General features: G+C 40.2%; 2 protein-coding genes across 2 annotated transcripts; one reads left to right on the plus strand and one right to left on the minus strand.

Moving 5' to 3' along the window:
• Positions 1–2,106: 2,106 nt before the first annotated feature.
• LOC113573124 (twisted gastrulation protein homolog 1-A-like) lies at positions 2,107–7,706 on the plus strand. The gene is made up of 5 exons (XM_027003200.2): positions 2,107–2,251; positions 2,933–3,075; positions 4,955–5,054; positions 5,468–5,731; positions 6,196–7,706. Exons 2-5 carry the CDS (start codon positions 2,938–2,940, stop codon positions 6,375–6,377), a joined length of 684 nt encoding a protein of 227 aa, XP_026859001.1. The 5' UTR covers positions 2,107–2,251; positions 2,933–2,937; the 3' UTR covers positions 6,378–7,706.
• Positions 7,707–10,961: 3,255 nt separating this feature from the next.
• Positions 10,962–20,334, minus strand: ppp4r1 (protein phosphatase 4, regulatory subunit 1). The gene is made up of 14 exons (XM_035531084.1): positions 20,231–20,334; positions 19,270–19,412; positions 18,721–18,867; positions 18,491–18,598; positions 18,275–18,340; positions 17,873–18,031; positions 17,206–17,333; positions 16,327–17,072; positions 13,652–13,794; positions 13,372–13,467; positions 13,026–13,211; positions 11,925–12,086; positions 11,324–11,643; positions 10,962–11,054 (listed from the first exon to the last, which is right to left on the minus strand). Exons 1-13 carry the CDS (start codon positions 20,331–20,333, stop codon positions 11,380–11,382), a joined length of 2,451 nt encoding a protein of 816 aa, XP_035386977.1. The 5' UTR covers position 20,334; the 3' UTR covers positions 10,962–11,054; positions 11,324–11,379.
• Between the last annotated feature and the right edge of the window lie 1,213 nt (positions 20,335–21,547).

Here is a 21,547-nt window from a genome sequence, read left to right on the forward strand (position 1 = left end):
TGTGTGTTGCTGTTGGTTAGCGCAGCGTCATACATCACAATGCTAAATGTATAACACTAGCACTGTAACACTCCACATTTGGTAGCAATTTATGACAAACTCAGAAATGCCCTCATCCTCCTATAGGAAGAGGAACAAGAGCAGTCCACATTGTCATGTGGGATAATGTAAGTTTTCACCAGGTCGCTTTGGTCCAAGAGAGGTTCGCCAACAACCCACATTTTGTAGTGCTGTACCTTCCATCGTACTCCCCATTTCTAAAGCCAATAGAGGAAATGTTTTCAGCATTGCAGTGGAGAGTGTACAAAAGCAGACCCAACTAGCGTGTGCCAGTTCTCTAGGCAATGGAGGAGGCAGGTGATGACATCGAAACAGATGAATGTGAGTGATCGATCCACCATGCTAGGCATTTTCCCCCTGCTGCATGGTCAAGGAGAACATTGCAGCCGATGTGGATGATGTCCTCTGGCCTTCAGGATCAGAGACAGTCTGCAGAGTAATGTGTTTCATTGTATTTTGCTTTTTTCTGTTTAGTTGAACATGTATTTCTTTTGTTACCTTTTTGTATCTTTCTCATTGTACTTACATAGGAAAACATTTTTTGCATATACATGTGGTACTGTAAATACTTTTTTGGGCAATGCAGCAGATGCAGAGCATTTGAAATAATCTCCTGTAGATCACCTGGTAGAGCAGATAGAGAATAGTTCTAGTAACACCAAAGTTGTGGTTTGAATTCCCAAGGAACACACAAACTGTTGTTTAAATACATTTGTCTCTGTGGATAAGAACATCTACCAAAAGTAGATGTGGATAAGACCTACTCAAGTGTACATGTACAGAGGCTGAAAATAGGTGAGATTTTTGCCTTCAAAAAATAATAGATAAAATGCTGAAGATATAAATTATTAAAAAATGTAAAATTAGTGGAATTTTAAGACTTAAAACATGATTCTTTTTCAGTATCTATTATTTTGATGAAGATGAAGATACACAACTGTCCACTGCAGTGGACACCACAGATTTAAAATGCAGTTAATTTACAATAGTAAATGCATTTTCAGTAGTAATATTGGCTGATCTGGCTATAAATCATTTAGATCTGCTCATTCAGATACTCAAAGACAATCACTACAGTAGCTATATTGATCCACATCCAATTGACTTTTCACTTTGACAACACAGGAATGCATAAACTCTTAGTTATTTCCCAAAGATGCCAATTACACTGTATATGTCTAAGAGTTTTCATTGCTAGGTAGGTCAGTCAGATTTGAAAATGGTGGGAAACCAGGTGTGTGGGAGGAGCATTAGCTTCATAACTGTTGAGATTACATTTTACAGAAGCTTTACACAACATAAGGAACACCCATTTTTCCTCTGAAGCAGAGAAATTCTGGTTAAAAAAAAAGAATACACTCTGTGTATGCATTTTGCTTGTCCAGGAGCATCATATTTATACAAGAAAATACATATTTAGATTCCTTGGGTCTTTAAGTGATTATAGTGTTTCTTAATGTAAACTACATCTGACTGAAACCAGCCTAAAACTATGTGCTGCTATAACTCAGTTGGAGAAACACACATCTGGGATGACTATAGGATATATATTTTTTCAAACCTTTGTTCCACAGGGTATTCATCCTTATCTACCTGTAAAATGTCGGCAGAGAAAAGCACCTTCCTTCCCATGCAGACAACTACAAGCTTCAAGCAAAGCTGTTATAGCAACTAATAACATTTTAGCAGTACCAGTCCTGCTTAAACACTGTGGTGAGATTTACTTTCTAACTCCCATTTTACCTTCATCTGATACATGAAACATTATAACAATGTATCTCTTTGTCTTGGGGATTAACGCCGAGTGGGTTAGTCATTATGATCTCACTATTTTTTCTCTTCTTCAACAAAACACTCACTCACCTTTGCTAAATTTTCCTGTCTCCCATTATTATTTCTGGCCATTAACCGATCTCTTGCTCATGCAAGTAAAATCAGAAATAAAATGCAGTCTGTGTGTGTCTGTATTATTTCAAATTTATTAGGGGAGGGGTGGGCGTATGACTTCACCTGTAGTTAGCTGGTGCCTGTGTCTTTAAGACGCCTGACTACTCCTGTCTGGCTTTGTGTAGAGGAGAGGGGAATCACGCCATCGAAACAGAACATGCCTTAAATTACAAAAAAAAGTTCAAGTAAACGAGGAAAAGATAGAATATTTAGAACAATCCGTTAGAGTTTTTATCTGGAAACGGTAAGTTTGTGTTACTGATTTCGTTTTGTAATCTGCTTTTTGTGTATGTGTGTTGGCCTCTTCTAAACTTCATGGAACAAGGGAGTTTTCTTTTTTTGCTTCTTTTATACAAATGGAGATACGATATTGCTATTTATTCTGTGCCTAGAAAGAATACTGCAAAATTCAAGATCGTACCCAACATGGCTTGAAGGGTATTTCGTAGGAAGTGATGATCACATTGTTGCTATTTATAAGCCTAAAAATCCTAAAATGAGTGTGCTAATTCCACTGCAATAGTAGTGGTGAAAGGTCCCACAGACTTGAGGGACGAATGATTGGAATGATATTATACCGTGCACTTTAAAAGTTCTGAGGAGAGACTAGGCATTAACTTGGTTAACAGTCATACTTTTCACTGTAAAAATGATCATGCTGCGAGGTCACGTATGTGAGAGGGCTGTGAAGAAAAGTTCCAACCAGATTTGGTTGAGGAGCCTTGTGTGCCGTTATGGATCGCTCCCTCCTTTGATGTTGTAGCCTATTCTACCACAATTGCGAGGGAGGAAACTGGCCTTTTGTCTACTTTGTGTGTCTGTGCTGATCACTGATTGTTTTGTCAGTGCTATTGTGCTACCAACCGCATGCACACTGGAATATATTCAAGAAATGTCTCGTTTTCTTACTCCTCTGTCCATGCAGGTTGGATGAGATTTGGCCGTGGCGGAATGCAGAAGCGAATCTCACCGTTTGCGGCGTTTGTGTTTCTTTTGCCGGGACTCTCCCTTTCAGACGCCTGTAATAAAGCATTGTGTGCCAGTGATGTCAGCAAGTGTTTAATTCAGGTAAGAAATCATTAACGCACTACTTATACTTCTTGTTGATCTTGCTTTGTCTTTTATGAACAGTAAGCTATATAGAGTACTGTTCAGATTTAATTTGATTGTAGTTTTAGAATTATGTCATACTCTTGACCTATATTATTGTATACCAGGATAAAGGTTTGCATCCTGCCTTGCAGTAAATGTGTCATTTAGAAATGTATGATTTGAAGATCAAATATTTTATTTCTAAATACAAATACATAAAAGACAAAGGTAGACAAGACATTCTGAGCTCTATGAACGCCAAGAGGAAATATTTCCATAAATCCCTTTTTTTTTTTTCATTTTAGAAAGCTAGCAGGCTTAAGTCTTTTTCATGTACAAAGTTAAAACGTACTTAAAATGTATTGAGCTGAAATGGTGTGTGTGCCAGAAGACAGCTGTGCAGTACTAGTTTGTGCTTTGCTTGTGGTGGTCAGGCTTCGTTTTCTGTGTCTTTGTACACATCTGGAATGTGACTTCTACTCTTGACTCCTCCTGCTGTTATAAAGGCGGCCTGGGGTTGTGCAGTCCATGTCAAACTACAACACTTGTACTCAGTCAGTATCAGCTAAGTGCACTTCATTAGGAAAATAACGACACTTGCATTCAATTAGTATCCACTTTCCTGTAGAACCTACTAGCTCACTAGCATTTAATAGCCATCATCTTTTTGGCCAGGTTTCTCCAAAGCAGAGTAACACAGCTTTGTAAAGATCATGTCAGTACTGTGGAAGTAAATTATTCATGAACACAGAGTGAAATTAAGGGAGATTGTTGAGAACTTGATCCAGTTTAAATAAAGTGGAAGGGAAGTGTGGTAGTTTTGGCTTTTGGTATCATTTCATCATGACTACCATGAGTTAGGGGTCATTAACACAGAATTATAAGTCTTTACAGAGATGTTTGCTTCTGATATAAAAAGCCATGTAGAATGTAGATATTTTAATGCACCTTCTTTTGATTAGAACTTGATGTAATTCAACTTTTATGTTTAGTTTACACTAAGTAAAATTATTAAATAAGGTTTCGATGATGGTAATGGGATATGAAGTATATCTTCAGTGATTGAGCCTTTTTGCTTTTTCCATTTTTTTTCCCCTTTTTTTCCCCCTCAGTATTTTATTTTTCCAGACTGTCTAGGCCGGCCTAGATGAGGTATTTTTGTTCACTGACTGACCCGCTGAGTCCCATTCTTGAAATGTTTGTGGAATCTTGAGACATTTTGATTAAGCTAATGTTACCTAGCAAGCACTGATCCATATCAAAGTGGGGCTTCATATGGGTGTGCTACTTTTGTTTGGAATATTGTAATTCTGTATTTGCACATGAATGCATTTGTAGCTGTACACTGGCTGTATTTATATTTACCTTGATGAAATTTACTTTAGCTTGCTTGTTGTGTGTAAGAGGAACATACAAAGTAACTATCTAGTCATATTTAAATCTAGCAAACATAGGATTTATGAGTAACATCCTCCCCATTGTTGAGATGCCTGTGAATAAGAGATCCAAGGGACTAATTATTGATGCTTGTAGCTATAACAGTTGCAGTGTACAAAGTGGGCTAATAGTTTGGCACGTTATGCAACAGTTTACCTATCAAGATACCATGTCTCAGGGAACCAAGGCTTTTTTCTTAGGAGTAGAACACAGAAGACCACTCATTCCTTTTCTGATATTTCCATCCGTTTCATAAATCGTGCTGTTGACGCTTGCATGAAAAATGCTGTACAGTAGATGGTGGTCTGGTAAAACTAGACTTGCCTAGGTGTCTTGTTTCTTTATATTAGTGACTGTTGGAATATGCTTAATCACTGCTGAAGAAGACCACGGTATGCAATTGGGTTCTGTTTTTTAGGAACTGTGTCAGTGCAGACCATCGGATGGCAACTGCTCCTGCTGTAAGGAGTGTATGCTGTGCCTGGGTACACTGTGGGAGGAGTGCTGTGACTGTGTAGGTGAGTGTGAGCCTAGTGTTTCATCCCAGAACAGATCTATTCCCCCATTCTATAGGGCTTTGAACATGGAATAGGCTATTAAATGAAGAGCTAGTTCTCCTTTTGGAATCATTATCCAATGTAAATTGGCTTTTTTTTTTTTTTTTTTTTTTTTTTCCCCCTTCACCCTTCCTGCATGTTTCTGGAACTTGGTAGGTTCATGACCAGTATGGAGCTAGTTATTTTCAAAAGAATGCTTTCAGACTTGACTGCAAGTACCAGCTCCAAGTCCATGTTTCCTTTTTCATCTCTCTTCTCTTCTGGGAATGAGTGTTGTAATCCATTGCATGTTCATGGCTTGATGCTGTTCATGCTCATTCTTTTCTGTTTGGGAGAATCTGTGTTTTGAATTCCAGCTATGTTTACTTTCTCAGGCATGTGTAACCCGAAGAACTACAGCGACACTCCGGCTACCTCTAAGAGCACAGTAGAGGAGCTGTACAGACCCATTCCGTCACTCTTCAGGGCCCTCACTGAGGGTGAAGCTCCCATCAATATGATGGTGGTGTCTTTTCCTGTGGCCGAAGAGCTCTCTTACCATGAGAACCTGGTCTCCTTCCTAGAGACCATGGAAGAACAGCATCAGAACATCTCACTCCCAGGCAACAGCATTCATAGCAGTTATGATAACACCCAAGGTAGGCATGGAGTTGAACATTTAGACCTGACAGTGCCACCAGCTGAGACCTTCTGATTGCAACTGAAATGGGTCCGCTTCACCCTCTAATGTTCACTTGCTCCACTAAATCTAAAACTCACTGCTGCACTGATCATAACTTGCATACCAGATGTAGATTGTTTTCGGTCATTAAGCAGATCACCAGCTGAGAAGAGTCATCACTCTTTGGAAGGAAATCAAAACTGATGTGTAGTGTTCAGTGGGAAAAAAAGCTGCCGTTTAATTTACTCTGTGTATTTCTTGCCGATTATTCATAACTGAAGTCAGGCACTTCATAGTATTTTGTATTATTTATACCGTAATTATTCTCATAAATTCATTGCCTGGAAACAAGAAGCTGGAAAAAAGTATACTTTCACCCCAGAAAGATGCTCATCATCCAAATCTGTTCATGTTCTTTCTCTCCCTCCCTCCCCCCGCCAGACAATATGTGCACAGTGGTGTATTTTGATGACTGTGTGTCGATTCGTCAGTGCAAGCAATACTGCGAGTCCATGGGGGGATCAAAATACCGCTGGTTTCACAACGCGTGCTGTGAATGCATCGGGCCAGAGTGTGTCGACTATGGCAGCAAAGCAGTCAAGTGTATGAATTGCCTCTTCTGAATGTGGACCACTCAAATGCCACTCGGATGCCACTCAGAGTGATCTGTGTGGCAACACTTGTGCCAGTAGAGGGTGCCATTACAGGACTGCAGTGATAGGAGGTTGACCTGAAAAAAGATGCTTCAATCATGTAAAACCCTGTTTTGTTTTTCTTCCCTTGTGTTAAATTTTGTGTTTTTTAATAGTTTCTTGGCAAAGATATATGGATTGTCCTTTTTAAGATGCTTTTCTTAAATGTAATTTTGCATAGCTAGTTGCTCTTCAAATGATAGCAGGTAGTATGTCAAATGCTTTTAATCATGTAAGAGAGACTTCCACACAGATACTATTACAAATGTATATACTTAAGTCATGTTCATTCTAATTTAACCTAGTAGTCTACATTTGGTTCATAGACAATATGAATACCTTAACTTGATATAGGGGCCTCAGCCAGAGCTAGATCAGAGCTCCTGTTGTGCAGTGTAACTAGACCAGTAGGTTCTATGACAATCCTCAGGGTGAGACTTTAGTTCTAACTAAAACATGCCAATGTCTGATGCTTCTAGCCTTCTTATACTGACTATTTTATGTATGTATATCAAGGATGCTGTTTACAGCATTGTATTAGAATGCTCACTCATTTTCTGCCACTCAGTAATGCTCATTTAAAAAAAAAAAAAAAAATCAATTCTGGTTATAGAATTGTGTGAGAGGAATGATGATCACTACCTACAGCCTAACATTTTCCTCCTGCTATGATGGAGTTGATTGAGTAAACAATAAATAAAAGCCTCACCAAGAAATCCATTACAAGTTAAGTAGTTTCAGGGCATTTTTAAAACTGCTTCAATCATACTGTTTAGGTACACCATCATTAGTTTAAATGGCCATAATTTTTTATATATCATGTTACTTTTTTGTTTTGTCTGTACAATGTTCAAATCTATTCATTTGATCTATTCATTCTAACTAAAATACAGTTTGGATCATACATATGCCCCATATTCAGCTAGTTTCAGTAAGTAGGTGTCAGCCCAGCCTTAAAAAGACAACCAGCTGGATTGCTTGATTCTGGGTCACATTTATAACCTTTACCTACACTTTTCTGCCCTCTTAACTTTTTTTTTTTTTTACTTTCGATCTACAACTGCATCTGCTGCACACTGCACTCAGCAGTCTTTAACAACTGAAGCTGGATGCACATTAAGTTTTACAAGTATGGCTGTATGTGTGGTAGAAATGTCTCTTGTACTGCAACTGTGCAGTACAACGCAGTGAGCTTCTGTAACCAAGAACAAATTCTTTGTATGCATGAGCATACTTGGCCAATAAATCCTGATTCTGACATATCATGGCTAGGCCCATTTGTGGGAAAATGAAGTTGTTGCAGGCTCCTCCTTCTGCTGTGCCTTCAAGTCACACAAAGGAGTCTTTCTCCACTGGGGAAGATGGGTACAGTCACATGACCACCCTGCACTGGCATGACACAGGTGGTGTCATTACTAGTTAGGAGACAAAAGATCTTTGCCAGGAACCTTAAATAGGCTATTTGTATTATAGGAAATAATTTGTCAAGTTCTTACAGATGAGGCACAAGGAGCACCTTTAAGTGCCTGCACAGCAGAAACTTTGTAGTGTTCTGACCCCAAACTTTATGAAATTACAGTCAAGTATGAACTGCCTCACTGTTCTGACAAAACTCATAAAATACCAGCAAAAACCATTTGTTTATGTATACACTATCCCATGTCAGCTCAGTCCTTAAAATTAATGCCATTTATTTATACTGTCTTGTCTATGCTGACTAATGTCTTGTCTTGTGCACTTACCTTTATGTATACTGTATATTTGCACATCAGAGTTTGGAGAAACGCAATCTCATTCAGCTGTGCACTACTTGTATAGTCTGAATGACAATAAAGCTGATTTTGAACTATAGAACAGATCCTGAAATATATGCAAAGCAATGTTTATACTGCCCTCTGCAGTACACATGGAGTTTTTCCTTTTCTTGTAAACTGGAATATTATGTGTAAACCTAGAAAGGCAAAGTTCATGAATGTAAGAGCTCCTGGAAATTTCCATAAGGAAATTGAAAAATTTGGGAATTCAAACTAATTTGTGCAATTTTATTTTACATTAAATAAGACTATGTCCAGATGCTACAATGCAAAGTGAAAAAGGAGCAAACTAAGCAACTGCATCTGAACTTTTATTTTGGACAGGTTAGAACATTATATCACATTTCTATATGATCACTGATCAAAATGGAAAAAATAAGAATATGTACAGTACAAGTGATGCATGGGTCATGGTGAAGCATTTAATATTTGTGTTAAAATATTGCAGGGCTTGTGTGTGAGAATCACACTCAATTTCCATACACTGCAAAATGGACCACTCATGGTTTTGGTTTAAAAAATACAATAGTTCTTTTTCACCATTAGGACATGGACCCCTGCATGCCAGGGGAGGCCTGTGTCCTACAGGTACAACAATGTGCTGCACTAGACTTTAAAACTGGCGACTTGAGCCCTTGAGAAGAAAACCATGCTTCATCATTCGTCAGCTCCCAGACTGCTCCAAGAAGGAAGACTGAGGTGGTTACACATTTTCAACTCTGACTATTTTTGCAGCATATAAATAGCTCACCCCATTCCAGAATCAAAACAGAAAAAAAGATCAAATGAGGGAAACACTTGGCACCACAGATTTTCCTGGTAGAATGGTTTTGTGGCTTCCTGCTACTATGGAGAGAGAAATGATGACGGTCCATCAATATCAGAGAGAAAGAGGGATGGATGTAGGAAGCTCATGATCACCTACTGCCTGGATTTGAGATGACATTGTGACTGCTTCATTTTAGTTTGTTGATATTCTGACAGCTCCAGATATTCAAGTATTCTCTGGTTTTAAGGAAGACACTTTTAAGGCTTCTGTGGCAAAAAAACAAAAACAAAGAATGCACAAAAACAAACTATTGTAGTGAGTTACCCTCAGGGGAATGAGTGTTGGTTGATGATGTTCCCCGAGCAGCTGCTTATCAGTTTTTGTGCCTTGGGTAGAGTCTGGCCCAAGCCCCTCAACCATTATCCAGCATGAAGCTGCTGCTGCTGGTGGTGGTGGTGGTAGTGGTGTGCGCATACACTCAGTAGGTGGAAGAAGTGGTGCTCATGGCATCCTCGTTAATGCGTGTGCTTCCTGGGTGCACGCTGGCAAAGTATTTGACATCCTTGTCCATGTCCATCTGCAGGGCCACCAGCGTCTGCTCTAAGGCCTCTTGGTGTGAGTTGGATGAGTGTAGGAAATATTCTAAGGAGGGCAGCATGGAAATGTTAGGACTGCATCAAACATTCCTAGAACTATGATTTTTGCGTGTGTGTGTGTGTAATTTTTTTATATATATATATATATATATATATATATATATATATATATATATATATATATAAAAATCAAATACCAAAGTGGTTTTTAAAATATCTTTCAGGACTGCAGTTAAAGGGGCCTACTTGACTGAAATTTTAGATTTAGGAATATTTGTGTTTGAGCATCTCCACAGAGACTTTGTAATAGAGCAGGAGATTTTATCTACTGACCAGGCTACCAGTCAATATATTGTAAAACAAGACCAATTTCACACATTCAACTACATATATTAGTCTTCACCAGAGCCTCTCCTGCATTAAATGAGTAATTAGACTGAAACTGACCTCGCTCCATGAGGCTCTGGCGGAGGGTTTTGGCCAGCAGCACACGGACATTGGGCACGGGGTCGGATGCCAGCTGCAGCAGAGGAGCCAGCAGGTGCTCTGAGAATTGCTCCAATGCCACACAATCCTCCTCTATAGCTAGCTAAAAAGAGGAAGGAGAGAGAGCGAGAGAGAGAGAGCGCGAGGAGTATTTAGGACATTAATCTTAGACATGAATTGTGGAGAAAAAAAAAAAAAAAAAAAAAAAAAAAAAAAAAAGAGGCAGAACATGTAGTGACCTCCAGGTTATTGCAACAAAGCTGATGAAACAGATAAGCACATGGTAACAAGAACATCTTGTGCCATTGTCCTTGCAAAACGAAACTCTCAATCTTGCCCTAATAACCTCAGCCTCCAGCAGGTGGCTGATAGGAGACACTATACTTCCTCTGTGAAACGGGGTAGAGTGGAGAGGGGCCCATGGAGCAACCCCTCGCCTCCTACCCACCCCCTGCACTGACCATATGGCACCGCTGATCCAGTCTTAGCAACTCTAAACTGGTTGTTTCCCCAAAGCATGACTCTCCAATGAGGTGTGTATTAAAAGGGAACATTTAAAATATAATGGAGGGGGATGGGAACACCTTTTTTTGCTTGGCAGTTGGTCAGGTACAGACCAGTTAAATTTTTGCAGGGTTAAGTTCTTTTGATGAAAATGAACCTGCCATTGCATCATTTCACATTGCACATGTAGGAACTACAAAATGCCATCATTATCATAGGACAATATGCAGCGCAACATTATCTAGACGAACTACTCACTAACTGGTCATAGTTTAAAGAAACTGTGCAGGGTGGTCATTTTTGTCCTTACCTGACATACGAAGGCAAAAGCTTGACGCCCTGACCATTTTGGAGAGTGACAGAATTTATCCACCAACTCGCCAAGGAAATCCACCAACAGCACAGGGCATGTGGAAAGCTTACGGATAATCTCACTGACCTAAACAGAGAAAAACAGAATGGGAATAAAAATCTACTTTTCACTTGAAGCAATGCGACAACATTTTAAAACCAAAGAGGAATTGCAATAGAGCGTCTGTATTTGAGTTTCCAGAGCCTTGATTAGCCTGTCAACAATAATGTCAGGATAAGCAAAAAGCCACTGCTTCCCCCATTTGGGGAAGGACTCTGCCCTTAAAATACAAGTACAGTGTAAAAGATAAAGGCAGAACAGACTGTGTATGTAGGTGTGTCCATAGCTACTTATACCAGTCTATAGGAAGTCCACCGCACAGAGGAGACTCTGTCTGTGCAGAGGCAGAATGCTAGAGGCCGCAAATAATCATACACATCCTGCCCACTATACAGCTCCAACAGTAGGACCAGCTGTCTGTCAGGAAAAAAAATAAAAAATAAAAAAAAGCAACAAATTTATACAATAAAACAGCCTTGATACAGATAACATCACTGCACAATAACGTGTCATACTCAGCCAGCTCAGATCTGAATCTCCAGTTGCGGCTGTTATCTGTGACCAGGAACTCCTGAAGCTGGTATAGGTATTTGCGCCTAGTTTCCTGATGCAGCAACTAAATAAAAAAATAAATAATAATTAAAAAATAATAATAATAATAATAATAATAATAATAATATGCTGACTTGACACCTGCGTATTAACACACATAAAACTAAACCAAACCATCAGGACAGCACTCGAGAGTTACAAACCTTTGTGCAAAACAGAAAAACTAACAAAAAAAAAAACAACTTTCCAATATGCAGAGTTATGCTCAGTGCCCTTTTATAGCAAGTGCTGTCAATTTCAGACCACTTAACTGTCCTCAAGCAACAATGTGAACTTGTGACTCACCTTGAGAAAGTCGTAGAGGTGTCGGAGCACTCCTATGCGCACCTCATCCAGGTCCTTAAGAAAGCCATTGAAGATGGGCACCAGATCCTCAGCAGTCAGCTGGTCACCCAAAATCAGTGCCAACTCATGGATGGAGAAAGCCAGTGTCCGCCGCACCTTCCACTACAGAGAAGAGATTTACGTTATGCAAAACAGTGAGAGACACAAAGGGAACCGAGGGTAAAGAGGGGCAATAGGGCTTGAGAAGGGGAGTGAATGCTTGGGTTCCATAGTTCTGTATGAAATATTGTTTATATAGATGAAAATGTTGCATAAAACTAAATGCCTGATTTCCTGCTTGTCTTGATACATGACTGATATGATTTTAAATAGAAAACATTTACCAAGAAATATATATTCTAGTTTTGATTTGGCTAAAACTAACCTTTAAAATAAGGCAATAAAACTAAATGGCATCAAAAACAAAAAGACGCAACTCAGAAGGTTCATTCAGCGTCTATAGCAACCAGCCTTAAATGTCAGAAGAATGAAAAGACTGAATTAATCTGAATTACAGGCTGGAAGGCTGTGTGATGGATTATGGAATTATGGACAAATACAGCACAAACATTTTGGACTGAAAATACCAAAACGAATGAGACAAAAAAGGTGCAAACCAAAATTTAAGAACCTAGCCAGGAAAAATAACAACAAAATAAGAAAATGTTCTAATAGACCGAGATGTAAGATTCTCAGAATCATAAAGTGCCAGAGAAAAAACACAGAGGAAGCAAATCCTACACGCTACCAAAAGCACATGTGCATCACACCTGGTGAAGCAGCAGGTGTTTTTTTTTCAGTTTTTTTTTTTTTATTGCAAGTGTCATTTTACATTTAGAACATTCAGCCGACTCTGATCCAAAGGACTGAATACAACTTGAGCAACTGAGGATTAAGGGGCCTTGCTCAGGGCATCCTGGTGGTGGTGGGGCTTGAACCTTCTGACTACTAGTGAAATACCTTAACCACTGAGCTACCACTGCCCCAATCAGGTGTGTTACAGAGGACACACAGCAGGGTGTGTTGTGCTGTGGTGCATCGCACAGTGTAGTCTTAAGTCACCTGCATGTCAGAGGCCAGCGTCTCGAAAGTGTCTCTGAGGCAGTGCCAGTTCTGGCGGCCCAAAGTAAGGGCCACCCCTGGCAGGCTGTAAGCACAGTGCTTGGCAATCTCCATATCCACTGTCTGAGCCCGGGATGGGTCTGTCATAGACAGGTACTGATCCAAAAGTACCTGAGGAACCACATCCTGCAGTACACAGAGAAGAGAGTAAATAACGTAAATAAGTAATAAACATTGTGAGTGGAAAAAAATGAAACTGTGGTACAAGTGTCTTTATGGCAAAGATTAAAATGATCTCTCAAACTGTAGGTTAAACTGAGCTGTTGCTCCTTGTGACAAGTTTTACCTGTTGCTTGGATTTTCTCTCATCTTCTGGACTCATACTGCTGTCACTTAACTCTGATTCATCAACATGACTCATTGGAAGAGTGGATTCCTGGCTCTGCAATGTACAAACACCTCACATTTACTGGGCATGACTCCAATTAACTAGTCAAGCATCTCAGATCAGAGGAAAAAGAGGTTTAGATAAGCAGGCTCCTAAAAGACTTAGGATCTGCGATCTACCAGCATGATCATTATGACACAAGATGATGCAAAAATCTTAAAATCAGTGATCGGGGTACCTCTACATCAGAAGCCTCTATGAGAGGGACGTGGCAGGAACTGTAGGGGTTGTTCTGGGCCTGCCGAGGTTCCAGAAATGCCTCATCATGATGAGTGTCTAACGAAGTGGCTCTCAGAGCAGCAGTCAACACATCTACTTGTGCTGTTGGGCAAAAACAAAATGGTATGTCAACACTGAACCAATTTCATCCCTCATGGTATGTAACGTGTGTGTAAACAATATTTGTTTAACACACAAAATGACTGAGTACATGTTATTGAATAGCACAACATTCAAATACACTATAATTTGAATAGAGGTTTCTGCAATATGCATTTTGGAGCAGAACTACCCAATTTGGGCAGCATATTGGTAAACTAGTACATTCTTAGGAATACTGAAGAACAAGAGCCTGAATAGTGTAACTGTATATAAAAACTGGTGGATGGAAACCATAGTCTGTTACACAGGCCTTTGGGCTGATATAAACGCAAGTCTTAAAATGACCATCATTGTACCTCTGCAAGAGTAAAGAAACCCATGATTAACACGCATGCCTGCTGTTATGCACTATGCACTCTACCTGTTATTGTGCAACACTGTGCATTTAACTTCAAGCTTATAGCCATAAATCTTCACTTGGTTGCACAATAGTTTTAACTAGTGACAGGACAGTTCCATATTCAACAAAAACTAACTGGTTTAAATACTAAATGATTATTAGATGAACATTGCATGATGCATTTCTCTTACTGCACACAGGGTATTCTAGAAGCCTCACAAAGTTGTGCATATAGCTTTAAGAAAGCTGTTGCATTATCACAGTGCAAACAAGTCACAGCAAGCAATGGCAGCTACTCTCCAATCAAGCAGCCTATTCCAATTCAAAACATTATGCTTGGAATGTGAGAAAAAACAAAACAAAACAACACATCACCTTGTATAAATTACAGAATACTGATTAAAGAACACTGGTTCTGTAAGTGACCAAACATTTTGTAGTCCTTGCTACTTTGCTAGCAAATGTTTGCAGCCAAAAGAACCCATGACAACCCAAGACACTTTTCACAGCGAGACTCATAGCAAAGCGAGATGTTACCACTGCTTCTTAGATTAATTCAATTATACTACTACTGTAAAATGCATTTTCCTCAAAAGAAACAGCATCTGAACAGCATGGTGAAATATATAAGCTGCTTCCATGATAATACAGCCCAGTTAACAGAGCCATTATGTAGAGTCTCTGCTCTTTCAAGGCCACTGTCAGTGAGGAACGGGTCAACCACGTAAACCAGCAGTGTTAAATCAGAATACACCACACAGAAGGGAAGGGAAACAGAGGGCAGAAGGGAAACATTAAAAAGAGAAGGAGCAGAGGGGTGTCATTAGATCCATCGGCAGAGACACGCAGTATTAGGCCAGGCCCGGCATGAAGCAGATGACCTTGTGCTGTTTGTGACAAAGTAGGGATAAAGCAACACTGTAGGATAATGAAAGAATCAGAAAACATGGATTGACACAATCATGCACACAACACTTACAGCATGAACAGAGGCAGCACGCAGCCACCCACACAACAATATCCACCATTTAACAGCAGGATTTAATGTCACCATGATCTTTCCTTCAGAGATGTGTAAAAGGCATATACAGCATAGTAAATTAATATAAGGCATGCATCACAACTAAGATGGAATGACGGTATATGCATTCTAGTTTACACTACTTTTGTTGGAAATACTGTTTTAACTCAACATTTTCATGCACACCCTTTTCTACTCATTGTTTGCCCAATTTCCCAATCTCATTTCCTTCCACAAAACACAAAGGGATCAGAGCCTAACTGCCTCAGCCATCCCTGGCAGCAAGAGACTGTTTCTAAAATCTTTCACAGACAAGTGCCCATAACACATCAAGTCCATACAATTAATTTGAACTCCCACAACACTTGTGATACATCTGTCCTCTCACAGGAATGGACCAACTGATCTTTAATTGGCTATGTGGTAAATATTTATGTACGTAATAGCCTGAGAAAAATACTGAGTGCCCCATTGCAACCAGCATTGTTCAAAGGCCCTAAATGCCAAGCACAAGTCTTCAAATGTGAAACACTAGGCCCAGTTAAGATATTATAACTGCACATTCAGTAATGACATCAACAAAAACCTTTAATACAAATGATATTTAAAATCAGTCATTCCTGGAGAATAGATGCATGTTTAGGGCAGGTATAATACTTGACTTTGTCTGTGCAAATGTTTAAGTCACAAATTATGAAACAAGGTGCTGAGATTGTGGTGGCGCTACTGTCAGCAAGCCTCTGGTTCACTTACAAAACAGTTCTACTGGAGAAAAGGAACTGGGGGTGGGGGGTAATTAGATAAGCAAGGTGAAATCCTATAGCTCATCATCATATGTTGCATTTTGCTGTAAAATCCTTTGTACAAAACCTAAGAGAAAAGCAGCATGCTCATGGTTATACAGTAGTGTAAACGATACCTGCAAGATGGATTTGTGAAACCACATTCACATCCCACCATTTCACAAACTTTGACAGGCATAGTACAGAAGGAAGAGCACTGCTGTGAAGCAGAAACATTGAGGTCATTCTAAACTGCTGTATGTTCATTTAAGTTAAACATGGCTCTTTTTGGTGAACTGTTTTAAATGAACTAGGCCATGCCTACTCACCTTTGACATCAGGGTCATCAATGTGAGGCTCTAGGTTCTCAATGAGCTCTTCTAGCTGCTTCCTGCCCAAAGTAGGTGTGGAAACCTGGGTACAGGAGCTGTTGACAGAAGCCTCACTGCTACTGTTGCACTTTGCCTCCAACAGCTCCAGATCGAGGTCTATCTGCAGGATGGGTGTCCTCCAGTAGTGGAATGAGTTATATAGCTCCTGCTCTGGAATCTCCACTTTCACTGCTTCTGGTCGTGGTAGTGTTGTGCAGGTAACATCTGTACTGCCGACAGAGGCACTCTGCTCAGGGACCTCCACAGTGGTACCCTCAGGTGAGTGTGTGGGATTTTCTGCCACTGGGATTTCTAACGAGAAGCTTTCCTGTACTGCTGGGCTTGCTTCTGGCAAAAATGTATATTCCTCCCCTGTTGGATCTGGGTCTGGATCACTTGGCACAAGAAGGCACTTGGAACTAGGTCTGTCTGAGTCGACACCACAGCAGGACTCGTCCAGAGGCAAAGCTTCAGCAACCTGCTCCCCTCCACCCTCCACAGCCACATCCACAGCGTCCCGGGCCGGCCTGCACAGCTGGCCCTCGCAGTGCTCCTGAGTGCATGGAGAATTCTGGAAAGTGCAGTCCTGCTGGTGGGAGACTGCTGTCTCCCCTTGTGGAAGGCTCTTAGCACTGTCTTCTGTGGAAGGGGTGGGAGAGCAGTCTGCAGCATGTGTGGTAGTTCTTGGGGCTCTCTCACCATCCCTGGAAGGGAGGAAGGGGGCAGGAAAAGAGAATAAATATGCCTCCTTCAACACAGAGGAGAAGTTTAAAAAAAAAAAAAAAAAAAAAAAAAAAAAAAAAAAAAAATTCAGTGTGCAAGAAAGCAGATTCTTACTGGTTGTGTGATTGCTGGTTCCAGTTGGTGTCCTCTGTCCCCTCTTTGAAGTACTGGCCTACATTAGTGGATGGGCTGGCAAAAGTGGAGATGAATTGGCCCAGAGACTGGAACGCAGCCTGGCGCACCTGATGGACACATAGCATGGAGTAATTATCTGTTCTTTAAATGCAGCCAACAACTATGTCACGTAGGTGCTTTTTGCGGCATAAAAGGGGCTATACATATATTCTGAAAGATGTTGGACACATTTATGGCATTTGGTTGACACTTTTATCCAAAGCGACTTACAATAATGACTGAACAACTTGAATAACTGAGTGTTGAGGACCTTGCTCAGGGGCCCAACAGTGGCAACTTGGCAGAGGCAGGGCTTGAACTGGCCACATTTTAATTACTGGTCAGGTCCCTTAACCACTGAGCTACCAATGCCCTACGTCATGAAATAAGTACTTCAGAGTTCAAAGCATTAAAAAGAAAATGAAAAAGAACCCAACTCCTGGTCAAAAATTAAAGACATGTATATAATGTAACTGACCAGGTTTGCAGAAACAAACACACAAAAATCATACTTATCTAAAAATAAACAAACCAATTTGGCTGATCAAATTCAAACCTAAGCAAACATCCTGAGAGGATTAGCCAAGGGGAATGGGAAGTCACACACCCAGCGGGAGGGGTCACTGATGAGGTTGATGAAAAGAGATGCGAGTTTGGTCCTGCGCACTTCCTGAGAGGTTGCAGAGGACACGGTCATGAAGCATTCTGCGCAGGCCTTCCGTACTCCCCACACATTATCCGAGCAGAGCTGGAAAAACCGTGGCAGCTGCACAGGAAGAGAGATACACGGGGGGGGGGGGGGAAGCAACATTTGAAAATGCAAATCTGCCTGCCTCATGCCCTATTTTGAAAACCACGTGTGCATTTTGAGACATGACCACAAGCTAGATGCTTCCAATATAATTTGGAAAAAAAAGGTAAGACTTCTATAACTAAACTAAAACTGGTTCTATTCAAGCAATTATATCTATACATTGTAGGTTTAAGAGGACAAGAAAGTCATACATACCAGTAACTCTTCTGTTGCTTCTCCCCCAACAACACTACAAATATCCCCGAAATTTGCTGCACACACCTATCAAGGCAAGAAAAATTGAAATATTACATTATTGGCACATTGTGCATTACTGAGTTAATCTTCTCTATCCATGAGCAGTCATAAATGACTAATTAAAAATGCGCTTCAGTCCAAGCATCTTTGAGAGGGCCAGCTAGAGATCCACACCTTACGCACATGGAACATCCTACAGTCACAGCACATCTCACAGAAACGTGAAAGGAAGAGGCGTTCTGTGATATCCTTCCCCACCATTGGTGACATTTTACAAATGATCTGTTTCCAAACAATGCAAAAACAAACAGAAAATTTAAACCTAAGTCAACTGATAAAAATCCAACATATGGTGCTGAGAAGAGGCTAAAGCTTATACCGCTAAACCATGTCAAGAAACTCACTGCCATAGCCTCAGTTTTGACATCATCATTGCTGTCAGGAGCAGTAAGGTCCACAAGGACAGGACAGACCAGATTCTCAATGTCTGTTCGTTCTATCAGCTCCTGCTCTAGAAGCATGAGGAGGGCTGCCTGGCTGGTCTTCCTAACCTATAAGGCAGTAATGTCAAAGAGAAATTTAGATGGCACTGTGGTAAAACGGTTCAGCAGGAACAATGGTTTCATGTTGTCAAACTGGTATACCAGCAAATACTATATTGCTAAATCTTTAACAGCACTGAGTCATAAGCAGGTTAGATAATATTAGCAAACAAGTGTATAAAGGTGTAAAGGTGGACATGATGAGAAAGCAAAGTAAATTTTGTGATGCAATCCCAAATGTTGAAGCTAAAGACTCAAGAATAACGAAACAAACAGACTTTCTTCAGTGGTAGTTGCTACTATAGGCCTTGGCTTATACAGTTGTGGAAACTCACCAGCATCCTATAGAACGTAGAACACACATATGTGTAACGGAACATAGTCAAAAACTATAATGATGAATGCACTTACCAGATTGTTCTGGTCAGCCAAGTATCTCACTACAATGGGCAGCAAATATTTTGAAAATGCAAATGGAATGGAAGGTCTGTTCTCTTGGCAGAAAATGGCAATATGAGGAATTTGTTCCATAAGCTCTGCTCGAACTGTGGACTCTAAAAAGAAACAGACAGCCTGGTGTATTAAAATACTCATGATTAGTGATCTTATCTAAGTCATATCATCAATATTGGGTCATGTTTCCGAGTCGCAATGCTGAGGGATTTACCAAGTAGGAAATGTCATCATGGCATTTTGCCACTTGACAATTAGATACACTACAGCATTGCAACTTTCATCTTCCTTCAGAGTTGGGCAATTTGAATCAGGTTGTGAACAAAAGGTGTACTGGAATGTCATGCACAGTCATGCATACAATTAAGATATTAAAAGTGAAAAAACACATGACGTGACAACGATAACAGGACTCGTCATTTTGGCTGCAGTACCAAATGTAAGGAGAATGTTTATAGTGCCTACTAAATGCTAAAGAGCTCCCACAAATATTCTCTGCAGTGTCTAGATGGGACACCATGCTGTATTCAAAGAGCTCTATAAGGTATATTGCAGAGCTAGAAGGATGGATGGATTTAGACAGCAAGCCATGTGAGAAAACTCTTAAATGCATCAGGCCTTTACATTTTGTTTTTGTAAAATAGTATGGTGAAAGCCCTTTAATAAGTCACACCATTCCCATCAAACATTAATGTATCCATTCTGTCTTGGTACCCTGCCAAAGGGGCACACTGCTTTCCATCACTGAACCTGAGACACAGCAAGGACATAGGATACTCTGAATACAATATAATTTCTTAGGGGATTATACACGGATGCAAGCGCACCATTCATATATACAGAACTACAGAGTACATTCAGAATACTTAAAAGAAAACAGACAGGCAGGCAAAGATGATGCATCAACATTCAAACTTACCCGAGTCATCAGCAAGCCTGCTTACTCTCTCCAGTACAGCAATACAATCCCTCTCATCCTCGCTAACTGCTTTCAATGTATCCAGCAAACTTCGGGCCACCATTTGTCTGCAGATAAAACACTAATGAATTATCGCATGGCATTGTTAAATCAGTGAATCACAATATTAAAAAGAACAGCCCGAGTCTCAAACTGTGGAAGACAATGAAATGTTGGTTCCATAGAATTTGAAACTTCCCTCCTCAGAGCAAAGAAACAGATCCTCATAATGAGAGGATACTAATTTACATAGTTACATAACACACGCACAAAAAAACTAGCAGCCATGAACAACTGTGAACTCCTCCATGAAACTAGCCAAACACACAACAATTAGGTAAAGTCAATAAACAATAAATCTAGTGCAAATATTTGCATACCTGTTAATATGTTTTCACTCGCAACGTATTGTCCAGCCTCCCAGTGGCGTCAGCATCTCATCTTGCGATACAAAATCCAAGGGCTGAAGGTATAATAATGACGTCAGACTCTGAGTTGTAGTCATCCACACCAACTATTAGAGACATTGGAAATACAGTGAGCAGAACCCACCACCCTAGCATTATGGCAGTGATGAAAGCCTTTACTAGTTGATCAAGAGAAGCCCGACTGGACACAGCAAGTTCACCAAAAATATTTAAAGACATGCTGCATGCATTGAGCTTTTTTTTCACAATTATCAGAAAACACCAGTAGAAATGCTGAAAAAACACCAGTAGAATGCTGAAAAAAAAGGAAAACACATAAGCAGTTTAACACTGTCACAGCTACATAAAGCATCACTGAAAATGAACCAAGCCACAGATAGGGCTCCTCCATTTTTATAATTGTGCGTGTACTAGTAGATAATGATTTTCAAAACAGCTGTATTCTAATATCTCCATCACTAAAGGACGTGCACACCGGATTCATGTTATTGCTTTACTCTGCACTTCCAGTGATGCCGCAACGGGTTAGCATTAGCCCAGTTAAACACCCTAAGCGTTAGAAAAGCACTTGACCTATTAACTGCGTCGAGTCGGAACCAACACTCATTCAACCAACACCTGGTAGAACAGTATCGTAGCTAACAGTCCCCGTTTAGCTTTGACAGGTGTTTCTGCATTTCATCTACACAATTAAGTTACTCTTTAAATATCACTTAATGCTAGATAGCTACTTAGCTTGTCGGTTTTACTTGCCGGACACCAACTGCACCTACTATCATTTAAGACAGTTCAGACACATCCCAGCTAACTAGAGACCAGTTTAATGCAAAGGAATTAGCTACCAATTTAG

Source organism: Electrophorus electricus, chromosome 10 (genome assembly GCF_013358815.1).
Source record: "Electrophorus electricus isolate fEleEle1 chromosome 10, fEleEle1.pri, whole genome shotgun sequence".
In the NCBI taxonomy this organism is placed as follows: Eukaryota; Metazoa; Chordata; class Actinopteri; order Gymnotiformes; family Gymnotidae; genus Electrophorus; species Electrophorus electricus.